The 23,346-nt window shown below is 47.1% G+C and overlaps 1 protein-coding gene across 2 annotated transcripts in view; it reads right to left on the reverse strand.

Annotated features, from left to right (window-relative positions):
• The window catches only part of SF3B1 (splicing factor 3b subunit 1), a 316,805-nt gene that overhangs the window by 135,377 nt on the left and 158,082 nt on the right, over positions 1-23,346 (reverse strand). For both annotated transcript variants that reach the window (XM_078680435.1, XM_078680436.1), the window contains exon 22: positions 12,397-12,528. In XM_078680435.1, the coding sequence (XP_078536561.1) occupies positions 12,397-12,528 (132 nt within the window). The remainder of the gene's footprint in view (positions 1-12,396; positions 12,529-23,346) is intronic.

A 23,346-nucleotide genomic window follows, 5' to 3' on the forward strand; every position in this document is an offset into this window, starting at 1 on the left:
GTGTTGAGTCTTTTGGCTTAGGAGTGTGCCCTTTTGCAATGTCTTTCACCGGAACCTGTTTTTTTGGTTCCGGGTGTTTTCGGCTCAGACGCGTGTGAGTTTGGCTTTGGGCGGTTTTTAACTCTGCTCAGAGTGCGGTTTCGAGCAACGGTCGGCGTAGTAGAGGAAGATGGCTTCTTTTTCGGTGTCGGTATGTTGCTGGCACCGGAAATAGGCTGACTCGAGCCTGAGCCGCCTGAAGGCTTAGTGGGCTTCTTTGCCAGGCCCGAAGGCGAGGCGTGGGAAGCAGTGTCTCGGTGTGCACCCGGGCCCGACGGTGAGGGTGTGACCGAAGCCTTTTTCAAGGATGTCGAGGAAGGATTGGGGTCGACGGTCTTACTTACGACCCGGGGAGCTGGAGTGATGTCCTCGACGTCGGAGTCTTCGGCATCTGAGGATCCGATACTCTCTTCGCAGTGCTGGAGTTCTGGCACGTCGACGCTCTCTTCGAAGATGTCGTCGGGGATCGAAGCTGACGAGCGAGCCATAGTTCTCCGAGCTAGTCGGTCCCGAATGTTTTTCTTGGAGCGGAATGAGGCACACGCTGAACAGTTTTTGGCGCCGTGCTCTGGTGAGAGGCAAAGGTTGCACACCTCATGTAGGTCAGTGTGGGAAACTTCCGGAATGGCGTTCTTTCCATGAGCCAGAAAGCAAGGCTTAGGTAGGGCCGAAGGCCTTCGTCGACGACCGGAATCGAAGACTTTTAAGTGGTAGAGAATCGCGTCGATGTAGCGCGATCGAAACAATACCGTCAAACTGGGTGAGGATTACGCGCCGAAGGAAAACGGTTCAAACACATCGGAGCCCAATGGCGGAAAAAAACAATCTGGGGATGGAGCAGATGCCCATGCGCAATGTGGTCCAAGGGAGGAGTCCCCTATCTTGTGACTTGCAAAGAACTTTTCAGGACAACAACAAACTGCAAACATATGGGCCCAATACTAGGTGGCAATCTATCCACAGTGGGTAATCTGCAGATAATATGCCTCGAACGGAATATGATACTTACCAGTATGCATCTGTTCTTGGCATGTAGGGCTGCTGACATTCATATCTGTTCATAGATCGCTGCCTAGTGTTGGGGCTGGATGATTGCACTTTGTTGTCTTGGAAGAGTCTTCGAAGTATCATGAGACAGGTGACTCCTCCCTTGGACTGTAGTGCGCATGGGCATCTTCTTCATCCATTTTTCGCCACTGTGGCAGAGATGGAGATAGTAAAGGAAGAGATGGCCATGCCAAAGATAATGCTGCAGCTGCGACAGGCACCGGGGAGGAGGGCGGGCGATATGAATGTCAGCAGCCGTACATGCCAAGAACAGATGCATACTGATAAGTAGCATATTCCGTTCGAGGCATGTGGGCTGCTGAATTCATATCTGTGCATAGACTGTATAGCAGTACCTCCTTTAGCGGTGGTTACCTGTGCCAGCTGCAGCAGTTTGAAAAAGAGTTTTGAGGACAGCCTGGCCTACAGCAGCTTGCTGTTTTGCTTGCACGTCTACACAGTAGTGTTTTGTGAAAGTGTGTATGGTGGTCCATGTGGCTGCCTTACATAGGTCTTCAAGAGGAATATTTCCCAGGAAAGCCATGGATGCCCCCATTTTCCTTGTAGAGTGCGCTCTTGAGGGGGACGGTTAAAGTGCGTTTTGCCTTTTGATAACATATTTGAATGCATTTAACTATCCATCTGGCTATTCCGGACTTTGAAATAGGATTTCCTTTGTGTTGTGGTGCAAAAGCAACAAATAGTTGTTTTGTCTTACTAAATGATTTAGTTCTGTCCACATAATAAAGTAGAGCTCTGTTTACATCTAGTGTGTGTAGGGCTCTCTCAGCTACTGACTGGATTTTGAAAGAATACTGGCAGTTCAATTGCTTGATTGATATGGAAATTGTATACAACTTTAGGCATGAATTTAGGGTTGGTTCTAAGAACCACCCTGTTGGCATGTACCTGCATGAAAGGTTCTTGAATTGTTAGTGCTTGTAATTCGCTCACTCTTCTGAGTGAGGTAATGGCAACTAAAAATGCAACATTCCACGTCAAGAATTGTAGTTTGCATGAGGGCGCTAGAGGGCGCACTGCGGAATGCCTGCCACTGAGACAGCTCCGCCGACCAAGTCCAAACGATGGTCTGTAATTGCGAGTAGCGGCTTCATTACTGACAAACACTGGCAGGATTATGCATCGGAATATCTGAGGACTGACGTGCCAGGTGAGACCTAATACCAAACTGCACTACAATCGAGATCTTTGACCAGGCGATGTTCGGCCAGCACTCCGGGACACCGGGCAATATGGCGGCTGCCTAGCGCTGTTGTACGCGGAGCGGACCGGGAGACTGCCGTGACGAGGAAGCTGTGCACGGTGCTACGAGGGTGCTTTGACTGTGGGTAGCGGTGTCGGAGATCGTTGCGGGCAGAAACCGGAAGGTAGACATTACTGGGACAGACCTGGGAGGGCACAGTAAGATGCCTGCAGTATCGACTGAACGAGACATCAACGAGGCAGTGAACCGGTAAGCGGAGGCGGGCGGAAAGACTGTGGCCAATGTAATACCCGCCGCATTTTTCAGACTCAGTCACGGACAATAGCGCTAGTGATCGAGTGATAAGCCCCCTGACAACAGCTATCATTCTCCTTCATGTACACTGGGCACAAAATGGCAGCACTGCATTGAACAAAGAAATGCACAATAACTACCACAGTCACACATTAATCGCCTAACAATCCCGGGATGCAATTAAGGCTGTTCTCTCTAGTTCTGTGTCAGATACTGCTCACTGAGCCTGAACACGATTGATGTGAGGAAGACAATAGTGCGGTTTCATACCACGCGGTCAAGATGGCAAGTACTGACAGTAAAATGGCGGCGGATAAATCAATAGATCTGCAAAATGGCGCGCACTGTTGGGCATGATACCTAGGAAGATACTACTGGCTATGTGCATTGCAAACTGAAGTACTGTGTGCTGGGTTATAATCGATGCTAACAAATGAAAAGACAGTTTGGGCCGGCGCAAATAACAACATAGTAGTGCTGCAAGGGCGCGAATATGAAACGTGGTGTCCTCGCAAGATAGGAACCTAACCCCGATTCGCTGCAAGGATCCTGGCCAGTTACTGGGGCACTAAGACATAAGGCACCCATGTACCCCTGCACTGGCTGGTAACGACCAGCTCCCAAGCCCAACCTTGTTTATTGCTGGACACCTGCACCACCCGGATGGCCATCCACAGGGCAACGGCTAGTCGCTGGCTGACTCCTACCCTCCTCAGCTATCTATAAATGTGCACCATGAGCAGATGGCGCAGCGGGCTGGCGCAGCGGGCGCGCCGGAACCGCGCCGAAGTCACGCCAAAGTCCAGCCCGTCTGCGCCCGTCCGCAACCGGCCGGGACAAGGGACCACAACCCCTGCCCAAACCAATAGTAATGTTCCTAATACAAGCACTATAACCTACTCAAGTCATGAGCTGAGGGAGATCAAATACAAGGCACCAATTAACACCCATGCCTGTGCTCGCGTGGGTCCGATAGAGACGTTAGGCCCAATCAGCTGCTACAATTGTAGATGGGAGAGCATTCCTAAACAAAGTCATGTGACAATGAACACCCCCACAACCCCCCCTTATTTGCATGTATTTGAATGTTAGATCTATGCCCAAACACTCTACATACATCTGGGATTTTTTATACGAACATAAACCCGACCTGGCTTTTTTAACCGAAACATGGCTGGATGATCACAATACTCCAGATATAGTCACAGCCCTCCCTCCAGAATATAAGATTCTGAAAGTGAATAGAATGAGGAAAAAGGGAGGAGGCGGCGCTCTTTTATTTAGAGATTTTCTCACTTGTAAGCAAGAGACCGACATACAAGTGGAAAACTGTGAAACTATGGCATTTTCAGTATCCTTAAACACTAATGTGTTATTCGGAGGAGTACTAATCTACAATCCTCCTGGCTGCACACTAAATTTCAGTACACAACTACTGGAGCAAATTATGCCAGTCTGCTTGAAGAACAAAAATATCCTCCTCCTTGGAGATTTTAACATACATTTTGATAAATGCAATAACCCCCTAACAAAACAATTAGTGGAGGATATGGAAATCCTGCAGATATCCCAAAGAGTTAACCAACCTACACACACGGCAGGTCATATATTGGACTTGGTATTTTCTAACATGGAATCGATTGACATTGACTCTGTAACACCTCTGCTATGGACAGATCACTATATGATCACTTTCCGTATCAATCTACCTACTATACACACGAGAACACTGGGTCTAAGTGTAGCAAGCACAAGGAGCTGGAAAAATTTCTCAGACAAATTCAAACAACATTTTTCACACCAGAGTTTAGCAGCTACTGATATTCATGAAGAAATAGATTTACTTCACACAAATATTAAGACTGCACTTGAGTTCTGTTCCACCCTCCGAGTTCATCACAAACCCAGAACTACAAAACCGGAAAGGTGGTACGGACCAGAATTGAAACTTTTAAAGAGAAAATGTACATCTCTGGAACATAAATGGAGAATAGGCAAGTCAGACGACACCAGAAACATTTATAGACAAGCACTCGTACTCTACAATAAAGCAATTAAGAAGGCAAAAAAGGAGTATTTTACACGTAGAATCACTGAGAATAAAAATTCCTCAAAGGAACTTTTTAGAATTGTTGGGGAATTATGTAACCCAACAAATCTTTCAGTAAAACTTACTCCATCACAAGAGAACTGCAATAAACTAAATGACTTTTTCTGTGAGAAAATTGATATCATCTATGCCTCTTTTCCTAAGTGTAGGCTAGAAACCATCGAGCGCAGTGTATCAACCACAACTCAAGTTATCTGTTCAAGTTTTGGCCCTTTTTCAGAAGCAGAGGTAGGCAGAGTCATGCTCGAAGTTAAGTCAGGATCCCCACTAGATCCATGTCCGCACCACATTTTTTCTCAGATAACCCCTATAAATTGCCCTGCTGTAACGAAAGCACTTAATCTTTCCTTATGCTCCGCTACATTTCCAAGATCTTGGAAGCAGGCCCTAGTCACCCCACTAGTAAAAAAGGCAGGATTAGATGTAAACAACCCTGCCAACTATCGACCAATATCCCAGTTACCTTACCTCTCAAAAGTGCTGGAGAAACTGGTCAATAGACGGCTATCCACTTATTTGGAAGCCAATGAACTGTTGGATGTCTCTCAGACAGGTTTCAGGGCAAACAACAGTACTGAAACAACACTTTTGGCGGTGACGGATACTATCTGGGCCCAGGTGAATCATGGTAAGACAGTCGTCCTGATACTCTTGGATTTATCAGCGGCTTTTGATACCGTACCACACGACCAACTACTGAAAGCCCTGGAAGCGAAAGGTATTCGAGACAAGGCATTGGGATGGCTACAATCCTTTTTGGCGGATCGAACACAATCAGTGTGTCTGGGTGATTTTATTTCTCCCTCGCGAAACATTAAATATGGGGTTCCTCAGGGTTCTTCATTAAGCCCAACCTTGTTTAATGTATTTGTTTCCTCATTGGCAGCCATTGGAAGAAAGTGGGGTGTTGAAATGTGTTCTTATGCTGACGACACCCAGCTGATGGTCACCATTGATGAGAAAGACGATCCTAAAACTCTACTACTAAACTGCCTGACTGAACTGGCCAATTGGATGCAAGAGCACTGTCTGAGATTAAATGCAGACAAGTCAGAAATCCTCCTGTTTGGCAAAAATCCCCAGCTCTGGGACAACAGCTGGTGGCCAAGTAACCTGGGCTTGCCCCCAAATCCCACCATAAAAGCGAAAAACTTGGGTGTGGTATTGGACAGTGCTCTGTCCAAGAAATCACATGTCTCCACTGTCTGTGGCAGAGGCTTTGCATTATTGAAAATGCTCAGACGAGTCTTCCCCTGGATTCCGACTGAGTGTAGGAAGACCCTGGTCCTGTCGCTGCTGATAAGCAGACTGGACTACGGCAACTCTATGTTTGTTGGAATGGTAGACTATCTCTTCTCCAAACTGCAGATAGTGCAAAATGCCGCGGCAAAGGCTGTATGCAATAGGAAGAGATATGATTCGGCAAAAAGTTGCCTGCGAGAGCTACATTGGCTCCCAATGCGACAAAGAGCCAACTTCAAACTACTGTGTATCACACACAAGGTACTTTACAACACAGGCCCTACTATTCTACACAATAAAGTCAAATTCCATAGACCATCAAGGAACCTTCGTTCCAGAACTTTAGGAAGAGCAAACACTACCCGCGTGAAGACTGTTAGGATGGGAGAGCGGGCTTTCTCTCATCTAGCTGCAACCAAATGGAATGAACTACCTTCCAGTCTCAGACTGACAGACTGTCTCCTATCATTTAGGAAACAAGTAAAGACACTACTCTTCCCTAAACTAGAGTAATTAGTAATCAGTGCGGTTATCGTACCTCTTAGCACCAAACCTCAGCGCCGTGATATCCTACCCAGGATGATTGTTAGCGCTTTATAAATAAATTAAATAAATAAATGAGTGTAGAGGTTCGAAAGGAGGTCCCATGAGTCTGGTAAGCACTATATTTAGATTCCAGACTGGGGAAGGGGGGTGTCTTGGAGGGATCACCCTTTTTAAACCCTCCATGAAGGCTTTGATTGCTGGTACTCTAAACAGTGAAAGGTGATGCCTGTTTTGAAGGTATGCTGCTATAGCAGCAAGGTGTAGTCGTATAGAAGAGTATGCTAAGTTACATCTTTGTAATGTAGCAGGTAACATAGGTTTTGTATGGAAGCGTCTAATGGGTTGATTTGGTTATTGTTGCAGTAAATAACAAATCTCTTCCATTTAGCTGCATAGCACGCTCGTGTGGTTGGTCGTCTTGCCTCCCTAATGATGTTCATGCAGTCTGGGGGCAAGTTAAGGTATCCGAACTCTAAGACCTCAGGAGCCAGATTGCTAGGTTCATCTGATTGGGATCTGGGGGTCTTATTTCTCCATGGTTCTGAGTTAGAAGATGGGGAGCAAGGCACAGTCTTTGATGAGGAACTACTGAAAGTTCTAGGAACGTTGTGTACCATGGTTGTCTCGCCCATGTGGGAGCAACTAGGATTAGTGAGTGAGTGTTGCCGCAGTTTGCGTGCCACCAGCGGGATTAGCGGTGCTGGGGGAAAAGAGTACGCATATCTGCCTGACCAGTTCATCCATATCGCAATGCCCTGTGACAACTGATGTGGGAACCTGGCGGCTAAGTAATGGCATTTGGAGTTTTCTTTTGTGGCAAACAGGTCTACCTCTGGGTGACCCCACTCTTCGAAGAATGGCTGGAGAACTTAGAGGTGAATCTCCCATTCGTGTATTTGTTGGTTGTGCCTGCTGAGCAGGCCGACAATCTGATTGTCATTCCCTGGAAGGTGTTCTGCGAGGAGAAAAATGTTTTTGGGAATCGCCCACCTCCATATGCTCTGTGCCAGATGGGACAGCTGTGGAGAGTGCGTTCCTCCCTGTTTCTGGATATAGTACATTGCGGTCGTGTTGTCCGTCCGAATCAACACCGTCTTGCTGTACAAGTATTTCTGAAATGCATTCAGGGCTAGGAATATCGCTAGCAACTCTAGTTGGTTGATATGCAGCTTTTTCTGTTTGTTTGTCCAGAGCCCTTGTACTGTGTATTGAAGGAGATGGGCTCCCCAGCCTGTCAGTGATGCGTCCGCTGTTAGTACTAGTTGTGGAACCAGCTCTTGGAACAGTCGCCCCTTGGAAAGGTTTTGTGGGTTCCACCACTGCAGAGAGTTGTGAGCGCGACTGTTTACCAACACTAGGTCTTTTAGTTGTCCACGAGCCTGGTTCCATTGCCGTGCTAGGCATTCTTGTAATGGGCGCATTTGGAGTCTGGCATGGGGGACAATGAATATGCAGGAGGCCATCATGCCTATGAGCTGCATGAAGACTTGAGCTGGCAGAGAGTGTTGTGGCAGGAATTTGCGAATGAGTAGCTGCATGCTGGCTATCCTTGCTGAGTTTGGATATGCCTTTGCCACGGAGGTATTTATAGTGGCTCCCAGGTATTGCTGTGTGTGGGCTGGTTGCAGATGTGATTTTGGGTAGTTGATTGAGAACCCTAGGTTGTGTAGCAACTGAAGCGTTTGAGACGTGTGTTTTGCACATTGTTGGTACGATTTTGCTTGTATTAGCCAATCGTCCAGATTAAGGTACACATGGATGTGTTGCCTTCTGAGATGTGCTGACACTGTCGCTAAGCATTTTGTGTTCTTGTTGAAGGAACCCTGTGTGTTACTCTTGTATGAGGCAGATGTTTGCGAGGTATTTCCTCGTGTAGTTGCTCTGTATGAGGAGCATCGAAAGGAGCCTCTGTGTTGCTGAAATTGCAATGCCCCCATTGATTTTGCGGTTTCTGTGTCTTTTTTCATTTTATCCAAAATGGTGTCAACAGCAGGCCCAAATAGAAAGTCCTGATTGACTGGTTGGTTAAGAATGGTGGACTGCACCTCATTCTTAAAACCTGAAATACGCAGCCATGCATGTCTGCGTAGTAAGACACTAGTGTTAATTGATCTAGCTGCAGTGTCTGCTTCGTCAAGCACGCATTTGATGGAGGCGTTTGTTATGAATTTTCCCTCTTGTATGAGGTCATCAGCTTGTGCTTTAAAAGGCTCAGGTAGGTGTTGTATTACGCTTTCTAGCTGATCATAATGCGCCCGGTCGTAACGAGCCAGTAGGGCTTGTGTATTAGCAAACCTCCAAGAGTTGGAGGCTTGTGCTGCTACCCTTTTACCTGATGACTAGTATTTTTGATTCTTTATCAGGGGGAGGCGCTTCCCCTGTTGTTTGGGAGTTGGCCGTTTTATGTGCATTAGCCACTACCAGTGAGTCTAGTGGTAACTGCCCTCTGATGTAAGTAGGGTCTGTAGGAGCTGCCCTATACTTCTTCTCTATTCTGGGATTGATTACCCGTGCCCTGGCTGGATCTTTGAATATGTCAGGTGCATGTTTTAGAACTCCCTTTAACATGGGGAGTGTTCCGACACTTTTTTCTGAAGTAGGGAAGGTGTCAAATAAGAAGTCTTCTTCGACAGGGTCATTATGCATGTCTACATTATGGTATTGTGCTGCCCTGTCTATGAGTTGATTGAAGACTATGGTGTCATCAGTAGGTGACGGCTTAGTCGGATAAGAGGGTACATCAGGGATGGGAGTTGTGAGGGTCTGTTGGCTCCTCCGATGGTTCCTCTTGTGGTTGAGGATCTTGTGGGAAGTCATATTGAGGCTGTGGCTCGTCCCCCATGTCACCCTCATTGTCCCCATGGTGAGAAGGAGAGTAAGGAGACAGACAGACAGACATTTTTTTTGCTTGGTCCTCCGATGGTTCCTCTTGTGGTTGAGGATCTTGTGGGAAGTCATATTGAGGCTGTGGCTCGTCCCCCATGTCACCCTCATTGTCCCCATGGTGAGAAGGAGAGTAAGGAGACAGACAGACAGACATTTTTTTTGCTTGGTCGTCTGATGGATCTGGGTGGAAGAGTTTTTCCTCTACAGTCCTAGATTGTGTTAGACTTCTTTGGGTCGGTAACCCCTTGATTGTCGACGACTTTTGTTGTTTTCTTCAGCTCGGGCCCTTTTTTCTGGTCGACGAGGGATTTTGGGTTGACCGGAACTTTCGGATCGACACGTTTTTTGTGCTCCGCAGGTTTTTTGGGTTGAGTGTCCTTTTCCGAGTCGATGTTCTTTTTCGGATCGACTGGTGTCTTCGGAGCACTTGCCTTTGGGTCGGCAGGTTTTTCCGGCCGTGTTACGGGTTTTGGTACTGCACCCTTCTTGCCGGTGACTTTTGCCGGGTCGACGGTTTTTGGAGCAGTAGGCTTGTTCAGTGACCTTCTTTGGTTCTGCGCCCTTTGGCTCGGTGCCCTTGTTCGGTTCGACTACCTTCTTGGGGTAGACAGTTTTTGGCTGAGCTGCCTTTTTGTGGTCGGCAGTCTTCTTTGGCTCGACGCTCTTGGGCTGTACGGCCTTTTTTGGTTCGAAGCCCTTCGGGTCGACGACCTCTTTTGGCTCTGGAACCTTCTTTGGGGTGATGGTATTAGGCCCGGGGGTCTCAGAAGGTTTCGGTTTTGGAGCCTAGCCGGATGGCGGGGCTGGGGAAACTTTTTTAGGATCTTGGCTAAGGCCTTTTGGCGATGCCTCGACCGGAGCCTTTGGTAAAGGGATGATTGGTGTCGGGGGCTGTGTATTCACGATTTGCCCCGGTGGAATCTCTTCATCGGAGTCCGAGTAGTCCGACAGTGACGATCTCTAGGTCCGAGTCTGGAGCGTCCGGTAGTTCCTGGTCATCATCGAAGATGTTGTCCGGTTCCGGTCGCTGCATTTCTTGCCTAGCGGCCTGTCGGATCCGTATTGTTTTCTTCGACCGGAACTGGGCGCCGGCTGGACAGGTTTATTCCCTATGGTCTGGGGAAAGGCACTTGTTGCATACTGAGTGTTTGTCAGTATGTGGGAACTTGGAGTGGCATTGTGGGCACCTTTTATACTGGCTTCTTTCCAGCGACGGTAGGCTCACGTGGCATCGAAAAGGCCCAACGGCCCGCGTCAACGACCGAGTCGAGATAGAAAGGTGGATCGAGTGAAGAGGTACCGAGCGAGAACAATACCGTCGAAGTCAAAGGCCTTTAGAAAAGTTTTGTTTTCGATTCCGAAGTTGGAGAATAGGAGTTAGCATCCGAAACCAATAGCGGAAAATAACAATCTGGGGATGGAGAAGATGCCCATGCGCACTATAGTCCAAGGAAGGAGTCACCTATCTCGTGATACTTCGAAGACTCTTCCAAGACAACAAAGTGCAATCATCCGGGCCCAACACTAGGCGGTGATTTATGCACAGATATGAATTCAGCAGCCCACATGCCTCGAACATATATTTATTTTTAAAAAAAAAAGAATTCTTGGCTAGATAAGGCCTCTTCTTCAGCCATGATATCTTGCCAATGTTCTTGGACATCTTGTTGCCCGAACATGTCGAGTGTATCCTCGATTTCCTTTGCTGCATTTCTGTGCGACACGGCAGATGGTACATCAATGTGTTTTTTGATCGGAAAGATCAACAGGCTTCACAGTCTTCTTCTCTGTGAACAGGGAACAGACATGGGTTGCAAACCTGTTGGAGGTCAGTCCTCTGATATTTTGCGTGGGAAGAGGGTCAAAAACAAAAAGATTCCATTAGCAAAACAGTTTAGATGGAATCCGATGGTAGAAATAATAGGCACGAACGGTCAAGACCCGAAGGCCGTAACTGAAGTGCGTCGAACCGACCGATTGTTAGTATTTATTTCGATACACAAGAATAGAAACTATCGCAAACCATACCAACAAATTAAGAAAGGTGTAACAAACTGAAGGAAGCCCGAAGTGGTCTCGAACAGGAGCCCTACCAAAAACACATCCGAACCAGCCTTAGGGTAAGAAAATTAACAATGCAGCCAATGCCCTTGATCACCAAGAGGAGGGGGCACTTTACCTTGTGACTTGAAACACTTCTTAGGAAAAAAAAAAAAAAAATTGCACATATCCAGACCCAACACTTGATAGATGAAGTATGCGAAGCATGTGTATCTAAAGCCACACAAGCCTTGAACATATGATTCTTAGTGGTACAAAGATAGTGTACTGTTTAAACACTAAAGGGTGACAACAAAAAATTAAAAAAAGAATATAGAATATAAAGAAAAAACACTGGCAAAGTGAAATATTAGACCACTGAAGTGCAATTTAGTTATTGCAGATATGCACATGTGCTCATGATAAATGCCATCATTCACAGGATTCGACAGCCAATGACTTAGATAGGCGAACCCATTTTCCCATGTCTGAGATGGGTTAAAACAAAATGTTATGAGAGTTCAATGAATCAACGGATAAAGAGGGCTGACTTAAGTCCCTCTCTGCACCTGTAGTTATAAGTATTTCTTATTTATACATTTCTTTGATCACACAAGGCTGGTGAACCATTAAAATCGGAAAACAAAAATTAAGGCAGCAACTGTAACTCATGCCTGTTGGGAGTGTAGCTTCGCAGAAGAAATGTTCAAGATCCAACATATACGATGGCATATTTAAATGTTTATTAATATTAAACAAGTTCCCAATATAGTTTGCACTTTAAATATTCACAAGTGATTAAAAAATAATGGATTTTTCTAAACTGCATATCAGGGAAGCCTTGATTACTCATTTACAGGAGACTAAAAGCATTGTTTAAAATTCGGTCATTCAAAAAAACTAAAAAGCACGCCACAGGTGTGTAGCTAATGGAAATACATAAGCAAAACAAAGAGAAATTACTTACCCAATGGCTTTTGCAATATAACCAAAAGTGTTCACCGTAGCTCTTCGTATAGCTTTCTTGTGAGCTTTCAATAATTCCAATAGTTCAAAACATATCCTCATCCATTCCCTTGCAGAAACATATTCAGCACCCCTACAAAAATAAAATTAAGACAGTTGAAAGAACTACACTCAAATGACATAGCCCGACAAAAAGTTACATAACTACAATATAGCATTAAATGTCTTTTGGAATTGTCCCTGCTGTGAAGGCTTGGTGGCAGATGTATCAAGATTCCATTTTGCTTTTTCTAAATAGCGATTAAGGAATCGCTATTCAGAAATCGCAAAATGGAATGTATGTAGAAAATCGCCTTTTTTTGCGATTTCTTAGTCTTCCTTATTTGCGAATTCGCATTTAGCGAATTCGCAATTAAGGAATAATTTCCCATGCATTCCTATGGGCAGGAGGCCCATAGTAATGATTGTGAAATAATTCTCAATTTGCGAATCGCAAATTGAGAATAATTTCAAGGGTGCAGGGGTGTCTCAAAGACACCTTGCTGCACCCCTTAAATCTACATGTGTGTGCATTCCTATGGGCCAGGAGGCACATAGGAATGATTGTGAAATAATTCGCGATTTGCGAATCGCAAATTGAGAATAATTTCAAGGGTGCAGGGTGTCTCAAAGACACCATGCTGCACCCCTGAAATCTACATGTGTGTGCATATGGCGCACATACATGCCCTATGGGCATGTATGTGCGTCACATGCCACCCTCACAAATGCCAAATAGGGCATTTTTAAAAGAAATAGCAAATTACCACCAACTACAAGTTGGTGGTCATTTGCGATTTCTTAAACCAAATTCGCAATTTCGAAAACCTACATACATCGCATTTAAGGAATCGCAAAATTTGCGATTCCTTAAATGCTTAAGCAAAATAAGGAATCGCAAATTTTTGCGATACCTTACTTTGCGATTTTTTTATACTTGTCAAAAAATGCTAATAAGCCTTTTGCGATTCGCAAAGGCCGAAATTCGCAGAATTCCGGCCTTTGCGAATCGCAAAAGGCTTGATACATCTGACCCTTGGACCTCAGATGTTCTTAAAAACTTTCATTCAAAGGTTTAATATCAATATTTGTGTTTCCTCTTAAGTAGATTGCATGTGCAGATGTAAAACGGAGAGTACATCATCAATTGTCGAGTCAGCTCAAAGAAAAGGAACCTCGGCCAAGACTCACTAAATACTATTTAGAAAATGTCACAACTCCTATTAAACAGCATAACCATAGGTAATCCTAAGTGAAAAACGATATACTAAAGATTAAGTTTCTCACGTTTGAAGGAAGATCTTGGTTTCAGAAAGATTGAATGTATGCATGGGGTTCAATATAGTGCACACTTAGCTACCAAGGACTGGAATGCTCCCTGCCAGAGCATAATAGTAGGAAACATACTAGATGTAGAAAGCTTGCGCCTTTCTATAGTGGACCAAAATGGGGTACACTGAGTTATGAGAGCAGGCACAACCCATCTGGTTTACCGAGGCACAAATGATAACCCAAATGCTCTCTTTTTTGGTAGTGTGGGTAAGCAGTTAGGCCTACCAGAGGGTAGTGCTAAGCATTTATTGCACAAACAAGGGCAGTAAGTGAGACAAACACTCAAAAAACCCAACAGCAATTTATATAACACATACTTTTATATAAATGTAGATACTAAGATCATTGGAATCAATCGATCAAGATGGCGATCGGAACAGTCGCATAACCGCCTCGCTCCGTGATTTCTTCCTCCCCGCCACCTATCCTGTATTTCATCCTGTTCGGGGTGTTCCGAATTTGGTCACCAAGGAAAAGCCTTCACTTACCATCCTTGTCCGGGGCTCTGGCGTGCAGTCATTTCGGCGTTCTGCCCTTGTTGCCTTGCTGGCCTTCCCGGCCCTGACGCCGGGGCCTCGAGTGCTGTGCTTGCCCAGAGATGTTCGGAGTACCGGCGGTCCGGAACCGGTGGAGAGACCCGATGCTGGGAGCCTGAGAGCAGCGGGCCGGAAGCCCTGGAGCGGACCCACCCCCGCGGGTGGGCCACCCCGTATGTCCGATTACCTGCCGGCCCGAAGAAGAGAAGCTGCGCTGTCCGGCACCCCTCAAGTGGGTAGCCCACTCCTGTTGCTTGTCCCGCCCGGGGTCCGGTGCTGGGCTCCCCCCCGAGTGTTGTGGGGAGCACGCCCGTTCTTCTGGTGACTCTCCTTTCTCCGCCGAGCGCCATCCGCCGCGGATCGGTTGTGTGCCCTGGGGCCGCCGGTGCTCCTGGTGGACTTGGAGGCGCCCACGATGATGGCGGCAGGCGCTGTGCTTAAGATGGCGGATGGCCCCTCGGAGAGTCTTTCTCCTGGAGACAGGGAAGTTGCTGCATTTGTCCTCTCCAGCCCTTGTTTGATTCGGGCGGCCCCTACTCGGAGTGCTGTCTTGTCTGCCCTGGGGATCGACCTGTCCTTGAAATGCCGAGACTTGGAGTCGCGGATCTCCGCCATGGCTGCTCCGCCATTTTGTGATGCGGTGTCGTCTTCCCGAATTGTGATGGTTGAAACTTCTCCGGCTGCTGTGCTGGGATCTCCAGCTGGGTGTTTGACTCTATGGGATCATGTGGACCCGGTGCCGATGCTGCAGTGTTTCCTACATCCTGATTTCTCTGCTTCGTGCTGGACAGCCCAGATATTGTGCTTGGCCACGTGGATCGTTGAGGTACTTTTGCATTCTGACTGCTGCCGAGTTCTCCTGGTTGCTTCTTGTTGGCCGGGACGGTGTTTTGCGGAGATCCCACTGGCCTTCCTGGACTGGTGTGGACCCACTGTATCATTCTGCTTTTCGGCCATGGCGGAGTCTGGAAGCTCGACTCTTCATAAAAGTGGACAGGGGTGATTGTGCCGGAGTACCTATGGGACCCTTTTAAATGGCATCTCCAGGCCTCATTATTTTGGTTAGTTCTTGTTTTTCATCCTTGTGTGGGCTTTTTTCAATGTCCTTTTCGACCTCGATTGGTGATCCGTTGTTGCGGGCGGGGTAGTATTCCATGTTTCGATCGCTGGCTCCTCTCCTCTCCTGTCCTTCTTTTTCCTCTCCTTCTCTCTCTTTCTTCTTTCTCTTTCTTTGTTATTATTCCCTTTTTCTTTCTTCTATATTTCGGGTGACTCTGGGCGACAGGCACGCTGTTTAGTGGGGTAGGCCGTAGCCATTACAGTGATGTAGGGTGGGGGGGGTGTTTGTTATTTTAGTTTGTTTTGTTCTATGGTCCTTTTTCCTTTTTCAGGGGGTGGGCTATGTCCCTTTGTTTTCACTCCTTTGTTTCGTACGTGTCCGCACTTTCTCCTTTTCCGGGGCGGGAGGGCTGTACATGTGGCGTCCACGTTATTTGTTTGCTGACATTTGTCCTTTATTTTTAAACCTTTGCTGGGCGTGGGATGTCTTTGGGCTTCGCCCTACTAGGGTTATTTGATTGCGTGGGGGGCTGTCTCCCTCCCGCCCCCCCCCTCTTTTTCTGTGTATGATGCGTGACGCCCGGTAGATATGGTTACTGCCTCCTCTATAAAATGTAAAATGAAACCTTTCTTATCCTGGCGCTGACTGTTTAACGTCTTTATTTCACGTCTATCCTGTATTCATTCTATTGTACGCATTGATGTTGCCCCTTTTTTGACTCTCCTGCTTTTGCGGCCGGCCCCTGTGGTTGTAGGCCTGCGCTTGTACTTCTACGTGTCTTTCAATAAAGGTTTTAAAAAAAAAAAAATAAAAAAAAAAAGATCATTGGAATCAGGTAAGTACTTTGAGTAATTAAATTTTTACTGTTTTCAAAAGTTGAAAGTGCAAGTTATGGGAATGGTTGCGTCGGGATGGGGTAGGTTCACGATCAGGAAACCCTCACAAATCAGGACACTACATAATCTGTGTTTCCAACCGGCCGACAATTGCTGAGGCACGATTTTTACAGTAGATCTACGCCAAAGAGCCCTTGGGTGCCCGTCGAGTATTGCAGCGCCGACCCGACGAGGAGCAGGCCCAATGATGAAGCATGACACCTGGCTTGCTGGGTGTGAGGGCCCTAGTTCCAAAGGGAGGGATCCCCCTCCCACCTTTACATTGATAGGGCTTCCTTCATAGTACCAGTTTTCTATGCTCGCTATCTTTGTTGAAGACCCAACAAAGGAACAACGTACCCTTCTTTTGTATAATTGTCTAGGGCACGTACGTTGGACCTTTCTAAAAGCCCACTTGTCCCCCTTGTTGATATATATCGGTATATACTATACCAAAGTGAGATATAGTATACACAGAGTCCAGTGAAACCCCAACGGTAAAGAGAGGTAAAGTTAGAAAGAACTTACTCTCCATTTGTGTTTGTGTGGTCGAGCAGTAAGGCTTTATCAGAGGAAAGTGTTAAGCATTTGTTGTACACACTCAGTCAGCAAATACATTCACACACTCAAAGACAACTTCAGACCAATTGTTTTTGTATAAAAATATTTTTAGTTATATTTTCTAGAACCAAGCAACACTGGCACAGGTAAGCAATATGTACTTTACAGTAGTAATGCAATTGAAATACAGTTTGAATGACAATTGTATATGCTGTTTGATTTTATTTACAGTATGGATGCAGAGAAATGCGTTACTTGGTAAATGCAGTACATAGACTTGAATAGGCTTTTCAGGAAAATAGCAAGTATTTTTTGAGATTACTAGGCTGACCGTAGTATACCTAGATACTACTCTGGGATATTTCCTGAAAACAGGCAAGTAAAATCGTTTTTGTTAGATTATGCAATTTTAAAGAATTTCTTTAGTTTCTCCAACTCCACACTTAAAACTTTTCACAAAAAACAGTCAATGTTATCCTATGGAGAAAAATAGATTTATCGGTTTTAGTATCTGGTAGGGGGGGGGAGTTGAGGTTCTGGGGGCAGGCTCAGGTGTTCCCCAGAGTCAAGGATGAACTCTTGTTACACCCTCAGCGGCACTAAGACGGCCGGTTGCAGAGTGCTGAAGCCCAATGTTATCCATTAGGGGATAGGGGAGCCTCCGGTTGGTGGCTGCTGGCAAGCAGGCCACTGGGTTGTGGCAAAGCTCCTGGACTTTAGCTCAGGGCAAATGGGGAAACAAATTTGCACCAAAGGTGCACCCTCAGCGGCACTAGGGTGGCCGGGTGCTGGATCGATATTGGACGCCCTGTTTTCAATAGAGAACCTCTGGTTTGCAAAAGTGCTGCATGCAGGGAGATGAAGGTCTTCTGGGTGCGACCAACACTTTGAGAGCTAAGTTGGGAAGTTAGGGGTTGGTTAGGCACTATTCGTTTGGGCACACAAGGACCTGGGGCGTCGGGTGCAGGGGTGCCTTTTGGTGATGAATCTCCCTACTCGCAATTAAGGGGACCTTCTGGATTTAGACTGCAGGCGTCGGTTGGAGGCTTGAAGCAGATCAGGGGTCGCCAGATCTCGGGTCAGGATCGCCGGGGTGACCTCCTCATGGTGTTGGCCCACTCTAGCTCAGGCCGTGGATGGCGGGTGCAGAGTGATGCGGATTTGCGGTTTCCAGCCAAGGCCAGAGGTTGCAGATGAACAAATCCGGTGTTCACGGGAGACAAAGTCTTTGAGGTTGAAAGCAGGACGGTCCTCCGGGGTTTGAGGTTGCTGGATGCAGGAACTGCGAATCCAGCCCACTCTACACCCACCGAGCCCAGGCTCGAGTGACCCAAGACCACAAGGACGTCCCCCCGGCAACTGGGACCCGAAGTCCAGTGCCCAAAACCCTCCTCGACGACCCAGACGACGCCTGCAGCCTCAGAACCAGGGTCCCCCCCCCAACCGCGACCAGGCGAGGGTAAGATTTCCTGACACCCAAAGACACCCGTGCACCTGGCACCCTTGTGCCCTCCTTTTGGGTACTTACCTCTTCTCCAAGAACTCAACTTACCTCTCGAAGTGGTGGTCGCACCTCTAGAATCTCCATCCCAGAGCCTGCAGCCTTTGTTCACTTTGTAACTTTCCCATTGGATAACAATTAGCACCCGACGGCTCAAAAGCACCCTGCACCCAGCCGCCCAAGTGCAGCTGGAAGTGCAACTAATACCCTACTCTACTTGCCCTGAGTAAGTGACCAGGAGCTCAGCTCCCACAGCCACGTGGCCTGCCTGCTTGCAGCCACCAACCAAAGGCCCCCTACTCTCTATTGGATTGCATTGGGCCTACTCTCTCTGCACACGGCTGCCCCTGTTCCGCGGAGGGTGTAACAACGGTACCTTTCCGACCCTGGGAGACACCCGAGTCTATGCCCAGAACCTTAACCTCACCAGTCGAGTACTCACCTGAAAGCCGATAACTCACTTCCCTCCCATAGGCTAACATTGACTGGTTTTCACTGAAATTTCTTCTAAGTGTGTAGTTTTGAAACTTTAAAATATTCCTCTAAAATCAGCCGAATAACGATTTCTGAAATACTCATCTGGGATCAGGAGAGTAGCCAGTGCTGTACTTTCTAGTTCAGTGCTGAACCGTAAAAGTAATCTTAACTGTACTTACCAGTTACCTGCATTTTTTTCCATAGGAAACCATGGACTGTGTATTCTGTCGATTTTTGCAAATTACAAATATTCCTTCAAAATCGTACCAACGGCTGAAAGTAAATACTTACCTGTCTTAGAGGTCCCAGTGCTGGACCTAGAAGTCCAGTACTGGATTACGAAAGTAAGGAGAACCTACTTTACCTGTGACTTGAATTTCCTTCCATAGGATAACATTGCTAGTTTTTCTCTGAAAAGTTTTTAAGTGTCAACTTTGAAAATACATTTATATCCTTTAAAAATCTAAACTGTAACCAAAACGCTTTTACTTGACTGTTTACAGCTTAGGTCCCGGGACTGAATCCAGGATCCAGTCCTGTGGTTAGCAAGGTAATCCTGAAAGTAATCAATTGCATTTTTTATAGAAAAACCCATTGAGCTCAATGTTAAATTGTGCTTGGAATTGTGTTGCCTATTGCAACCCCGGCAACTATTTTACTTACCAAGTCTATTTATTGCCTGTCTGCAAAGTAATTACCCAAAGCCACTCATATTGAGAAAAGTATATTTTGATACCCGTTGGTTCTAAAATAAAACTATCTTTTGATATAAAAACAATTGGCTTAGGGTTCAGTTCTTGAGCGTGTGAAACCTTTTGCTGACTGAGTGTGTACATCAAACGCTTTACCAAGTCCTCTGATACAGCCTTATTGCTTGACCAAGCTACCACATTAGAGTACGGTCAGATCTGACTTTAGCCTCTGTTATACCTCTGGGGATTGGGGACTCTATACACAGTGTACCTTACTTTGGTCCAGTATATATAGAGCCACTTTCTTACAGGGGTGTCCCAAAATATTAGATTTAGGGGCGTTGCAGGTAGGTAAAAGGCAGGGACCAATGGGTCCCTTCCCTAGTTGGGTACACCCAGTTATGCATGTGCCTGTCCCTGGTTGGCTGAGTGTGTCCAGTGTGGAGTTCGTAATGACAAACTCCCAGCACCATATACTCTTAATGGAAGCACTGCACTAACAATTTCTAAGAAAGAACTTAGACACTATAGGGGTACAGGGCTCATGCACCTGTACCCTCATCACAGGTATAGAGCACCCAGCTAGAGGGGTAACTGATCTATGCCAGGGCAGTGGGTTGTAGGCATGCCACACAAGGCTGTGTCGCATGTAGACTCTTCACTTTGTCCTGCACCAAGACATGCAGCCTGCAAAGGCAATGTGCGAGTGTAATGGTACAGGGCCTCTAAGGGTGGCACAATAAGTGCTGCAGCCCTTAGAGGTCTTCCCTGGTCACAGTGCCCTGAGTACCTGTGGTACCATTTACCAGGGGCTGACCTGTGGCCAGAGATGCCAATTGGGTTTAGGCTTCAATGCAGTTTTAGGGAAAGAACATAGGCCCTGGGTACCAGATTACCAGGACCCCACGGCACACTCAGTCAAAGTACATCAGCAATTCAGCAAAAAATTTGGGCAACCATGCAGAAAGAGGGCACTTTCTCACAGCAGGCCACTGAAAAGGGGGAGCAAAGCTCCTGGACATGAGCTCAGGGCAAATGGGGTTTTAGGCCAGCACAAAAGTTGCACCCCCAGCGGCACTGGGGCGGCCAGGTGCAGAGTGCGGTTTTGGTGTTGGAAGTCTTGTAGCTTTCAATGGGGAGTGTCTCGTTTTCAAAAGCACTGCAGGCTCAGGGACAATGAAGACCTCCACTTTGAGAGGTAATTAGGGATGTTTGGGTTGGTTAGGCACGGTCGGTTGGGCCACCCAAGGCCGTGGGGCTTCAGGTGCAGGAGTGCCTTTTAGCTTTGAATCTTCTTACCAGCTCCTGGTCGCGGTTGTGAGGACCTTCCGGTTTGAGGCTGCAGGCGTCAGCTGGAGGTTTGAGGCAGGTCAGGGGTCACCAGATCTCAGGTCAGGATTGCCTGGGAGACCTCCTCGTGGCGTTTGCCCACTCGAGCTCGGGCCGTGGACGTTTGGTGCAGAGTGGTGCGGATTCGCAGTTTCCGGCTGTGGCCAGAGGCTGTTGATGAACAAATCCAGTGTTCATGGGAGACAAGGTCTTTGTGCTTAAAGGCAGGCAGGTCAACCGGGGTTTGGTGAGAGTAGCAGCACCACCAAATAATTTTGAAACAGGAAAAGTTGATGTGCGAAACCTTGGTCAGCTGCTGTGTGCTTTGGTTTATTGTTTAGATCAACCGGGGTTTGAAGTTGCTGGCTGCAGGACACACCGGGATTTCGCAGGAGCAGGTTCGAGGAAGTTACAGGCCATTAGGGCTGGGGCCAAGTCAGTGGGCTTCCTCTTGTTAGCTTCAGCACGGCTGTTCGGTCCTTTTTTTGTAGTTGGTTCTTGTCGGAGGAAGCATGTTTCAAGGGTGCCCCTAAATACTAGATTTAGGGCCATTACAGGTAGGTAAAAGGTTGGGACCAATGGGTCCCTTCCCTGGGGTGGGTACACACCCTATTATGCCGCCCTCCAGTGGAAGGGGGACATGAGCCTTTCCCAGGTTTGCCGAGTACCCCCATCTGCAAGATGGCGGGGACTGCAATTTGTGCTTTGTCTCGCCTCCCCCACCTGAGGGGTGGAGTTGGCAGAGGTGGGCACACCTCTCTTCCTCACTTGATGTTCCAGCCGGTTCTCCCGCCCAAAGCGGGGGACAAGTGGGGACCAGTTGCTGAAAGCAGCAAGTGGCCTGGGGAAGCTCACAAAGGCGGCAAGTCTTTAAAACTTCCCGTTCGTGGACCCTTGCCATCTTGGGGGAGGAGGCTTAGCACCTCGTCCCAGGATATGCATTGTTTCAGGGTCCCGAGAGCAGCAAGTTCTCGATCCAGCGGTCCAGAAACATGTCAGGTGGTGGCAGCTGAAGGCAGCCACTCCGCCTGGACATTAGTGGTAGGTCGTTCTTCAGGTGGCATCTCTAAGATGCCCTCTGTGTGTATTTTTCATTGAATCCCACACTGGCATCAGTGTGGATTTAATGTGCTGAGAAGTTTGATACCAAACTTCTCGGTTTTCAGTGCAGCCATTAAGGGGCTGTGGAGTTCATAATGACAAACTCCCAGAACCATATACTCCTAATGGCAGCACTGCACTTTCAATGTCTAAGAATGGACTTGGACACTATAGGGATACAGGGCTCATGCACCTGTACTCTCACCACTGGTATAGTGCACCCTGCCTGAGGGGTGTCTGATCTATGCCTGGGCACTGGGTTGTAGGCATGGCACACAGGGATGTGTGCCATGTTGAATCTTTACTTTGTTCTGCACCAAGATATGCAGCCTGCTAAGGCAGTGTGTGAGTGTAATAGTACAGGGCCTCTAAGGGTGGCACAATTAGTGCTGCAGCCCTTAGAGGTCTTCCCTGGTCACAGTGCCCTGGGTACCATTTACCAGGGGCTGACCTGTGGCCAGAGATGCCAATTGGGTTTCGTTTTTAATGCAGGTTTAGGGAACGAACATAGGCCCTGGGCACCTGATTGGCAGGAGCCAAGGGCACACTCAGTCAAAGCACAGCAGCAAAAAGTAGGGGCTACCATGCAGAAAGAGGGCACTTTCTCACATCTGCTCTTGAGCAGCTACCAACTGGAGTCCCCTTATCCCCCGCTGGGTAACATTGGGCCACAGCACTATGCACCCAGCCACCCTAGTGCCGTTGAGGGTGCTCTTGGGGTTCTGGGTTTAGATCAAGGGTTTCCCAGGGTCAAGGATGCATTCCAACTCCCAGCGTCAAGTACTTGCCCGTAAACCAACAACTTATTTTCCTCCCATAGGATTGCAATGACTGCTTTTCTGTGGAAAAAAGTTCTAAGTGTGGGGTTGGAAATTCTATGAAAAATCATGTGTTTTTTATAGCAAATTGCATTGCTTACATTTACCCAGGAAACATCCCAGTGTGGTATCTAGGCATTCGAAACCAAAACTTTAAATCCTGCGTTTCCGCACATTTCACTCAACAAAATCACAACAACAGTCAAATTCGTTTTCTCATCCTAGAGGTGGTCAACAAACCAGAGGGCATTGACCCCAAAAAATTCTTACTTCAACGAGAATTGCACTGGATTTTCAAATTAGGAACTGCCCATCCAAAAGGACTCCATGAACGTCTGGAATTTAGCAGCTTTCTCTAACAGACTTAATAGACTTTACATTCCACAATTGTTGGCGCTCTGTCTTTTGACTGCATTCAGAAATGTATTTTTCGTTGTAATTTGTATTACCCATTGAAATCATTGTATTTCATACATTGTCCTCGTTTTCTTCTTTTCCTGTCTATCCATGGCTTATTTTCCATCTATTCTTTCCATCTTGTCACCTTCGCTTCTCTTCACCGTTCTACACCACATATCCTTTCACCTCCCAGCTCTTGTTGTCACTTTCTCAGTCCTTTTCACACCACCA

Source organism: Lissotriton helveticus, chromosome 3_1, assembly GCF_964261635.1.
Source record: "Lissotriton helveticus chromosome 3_1, aLisHel1.1, whole genome shotgun sequence".
NCBI classification, from domain to species: domain Eukaryota; kingdom Metazoa; phylum Chordata; class Amphibia; order Caudata; family Salamandridae; genus Lissotriton; species Lissotriton helveticus.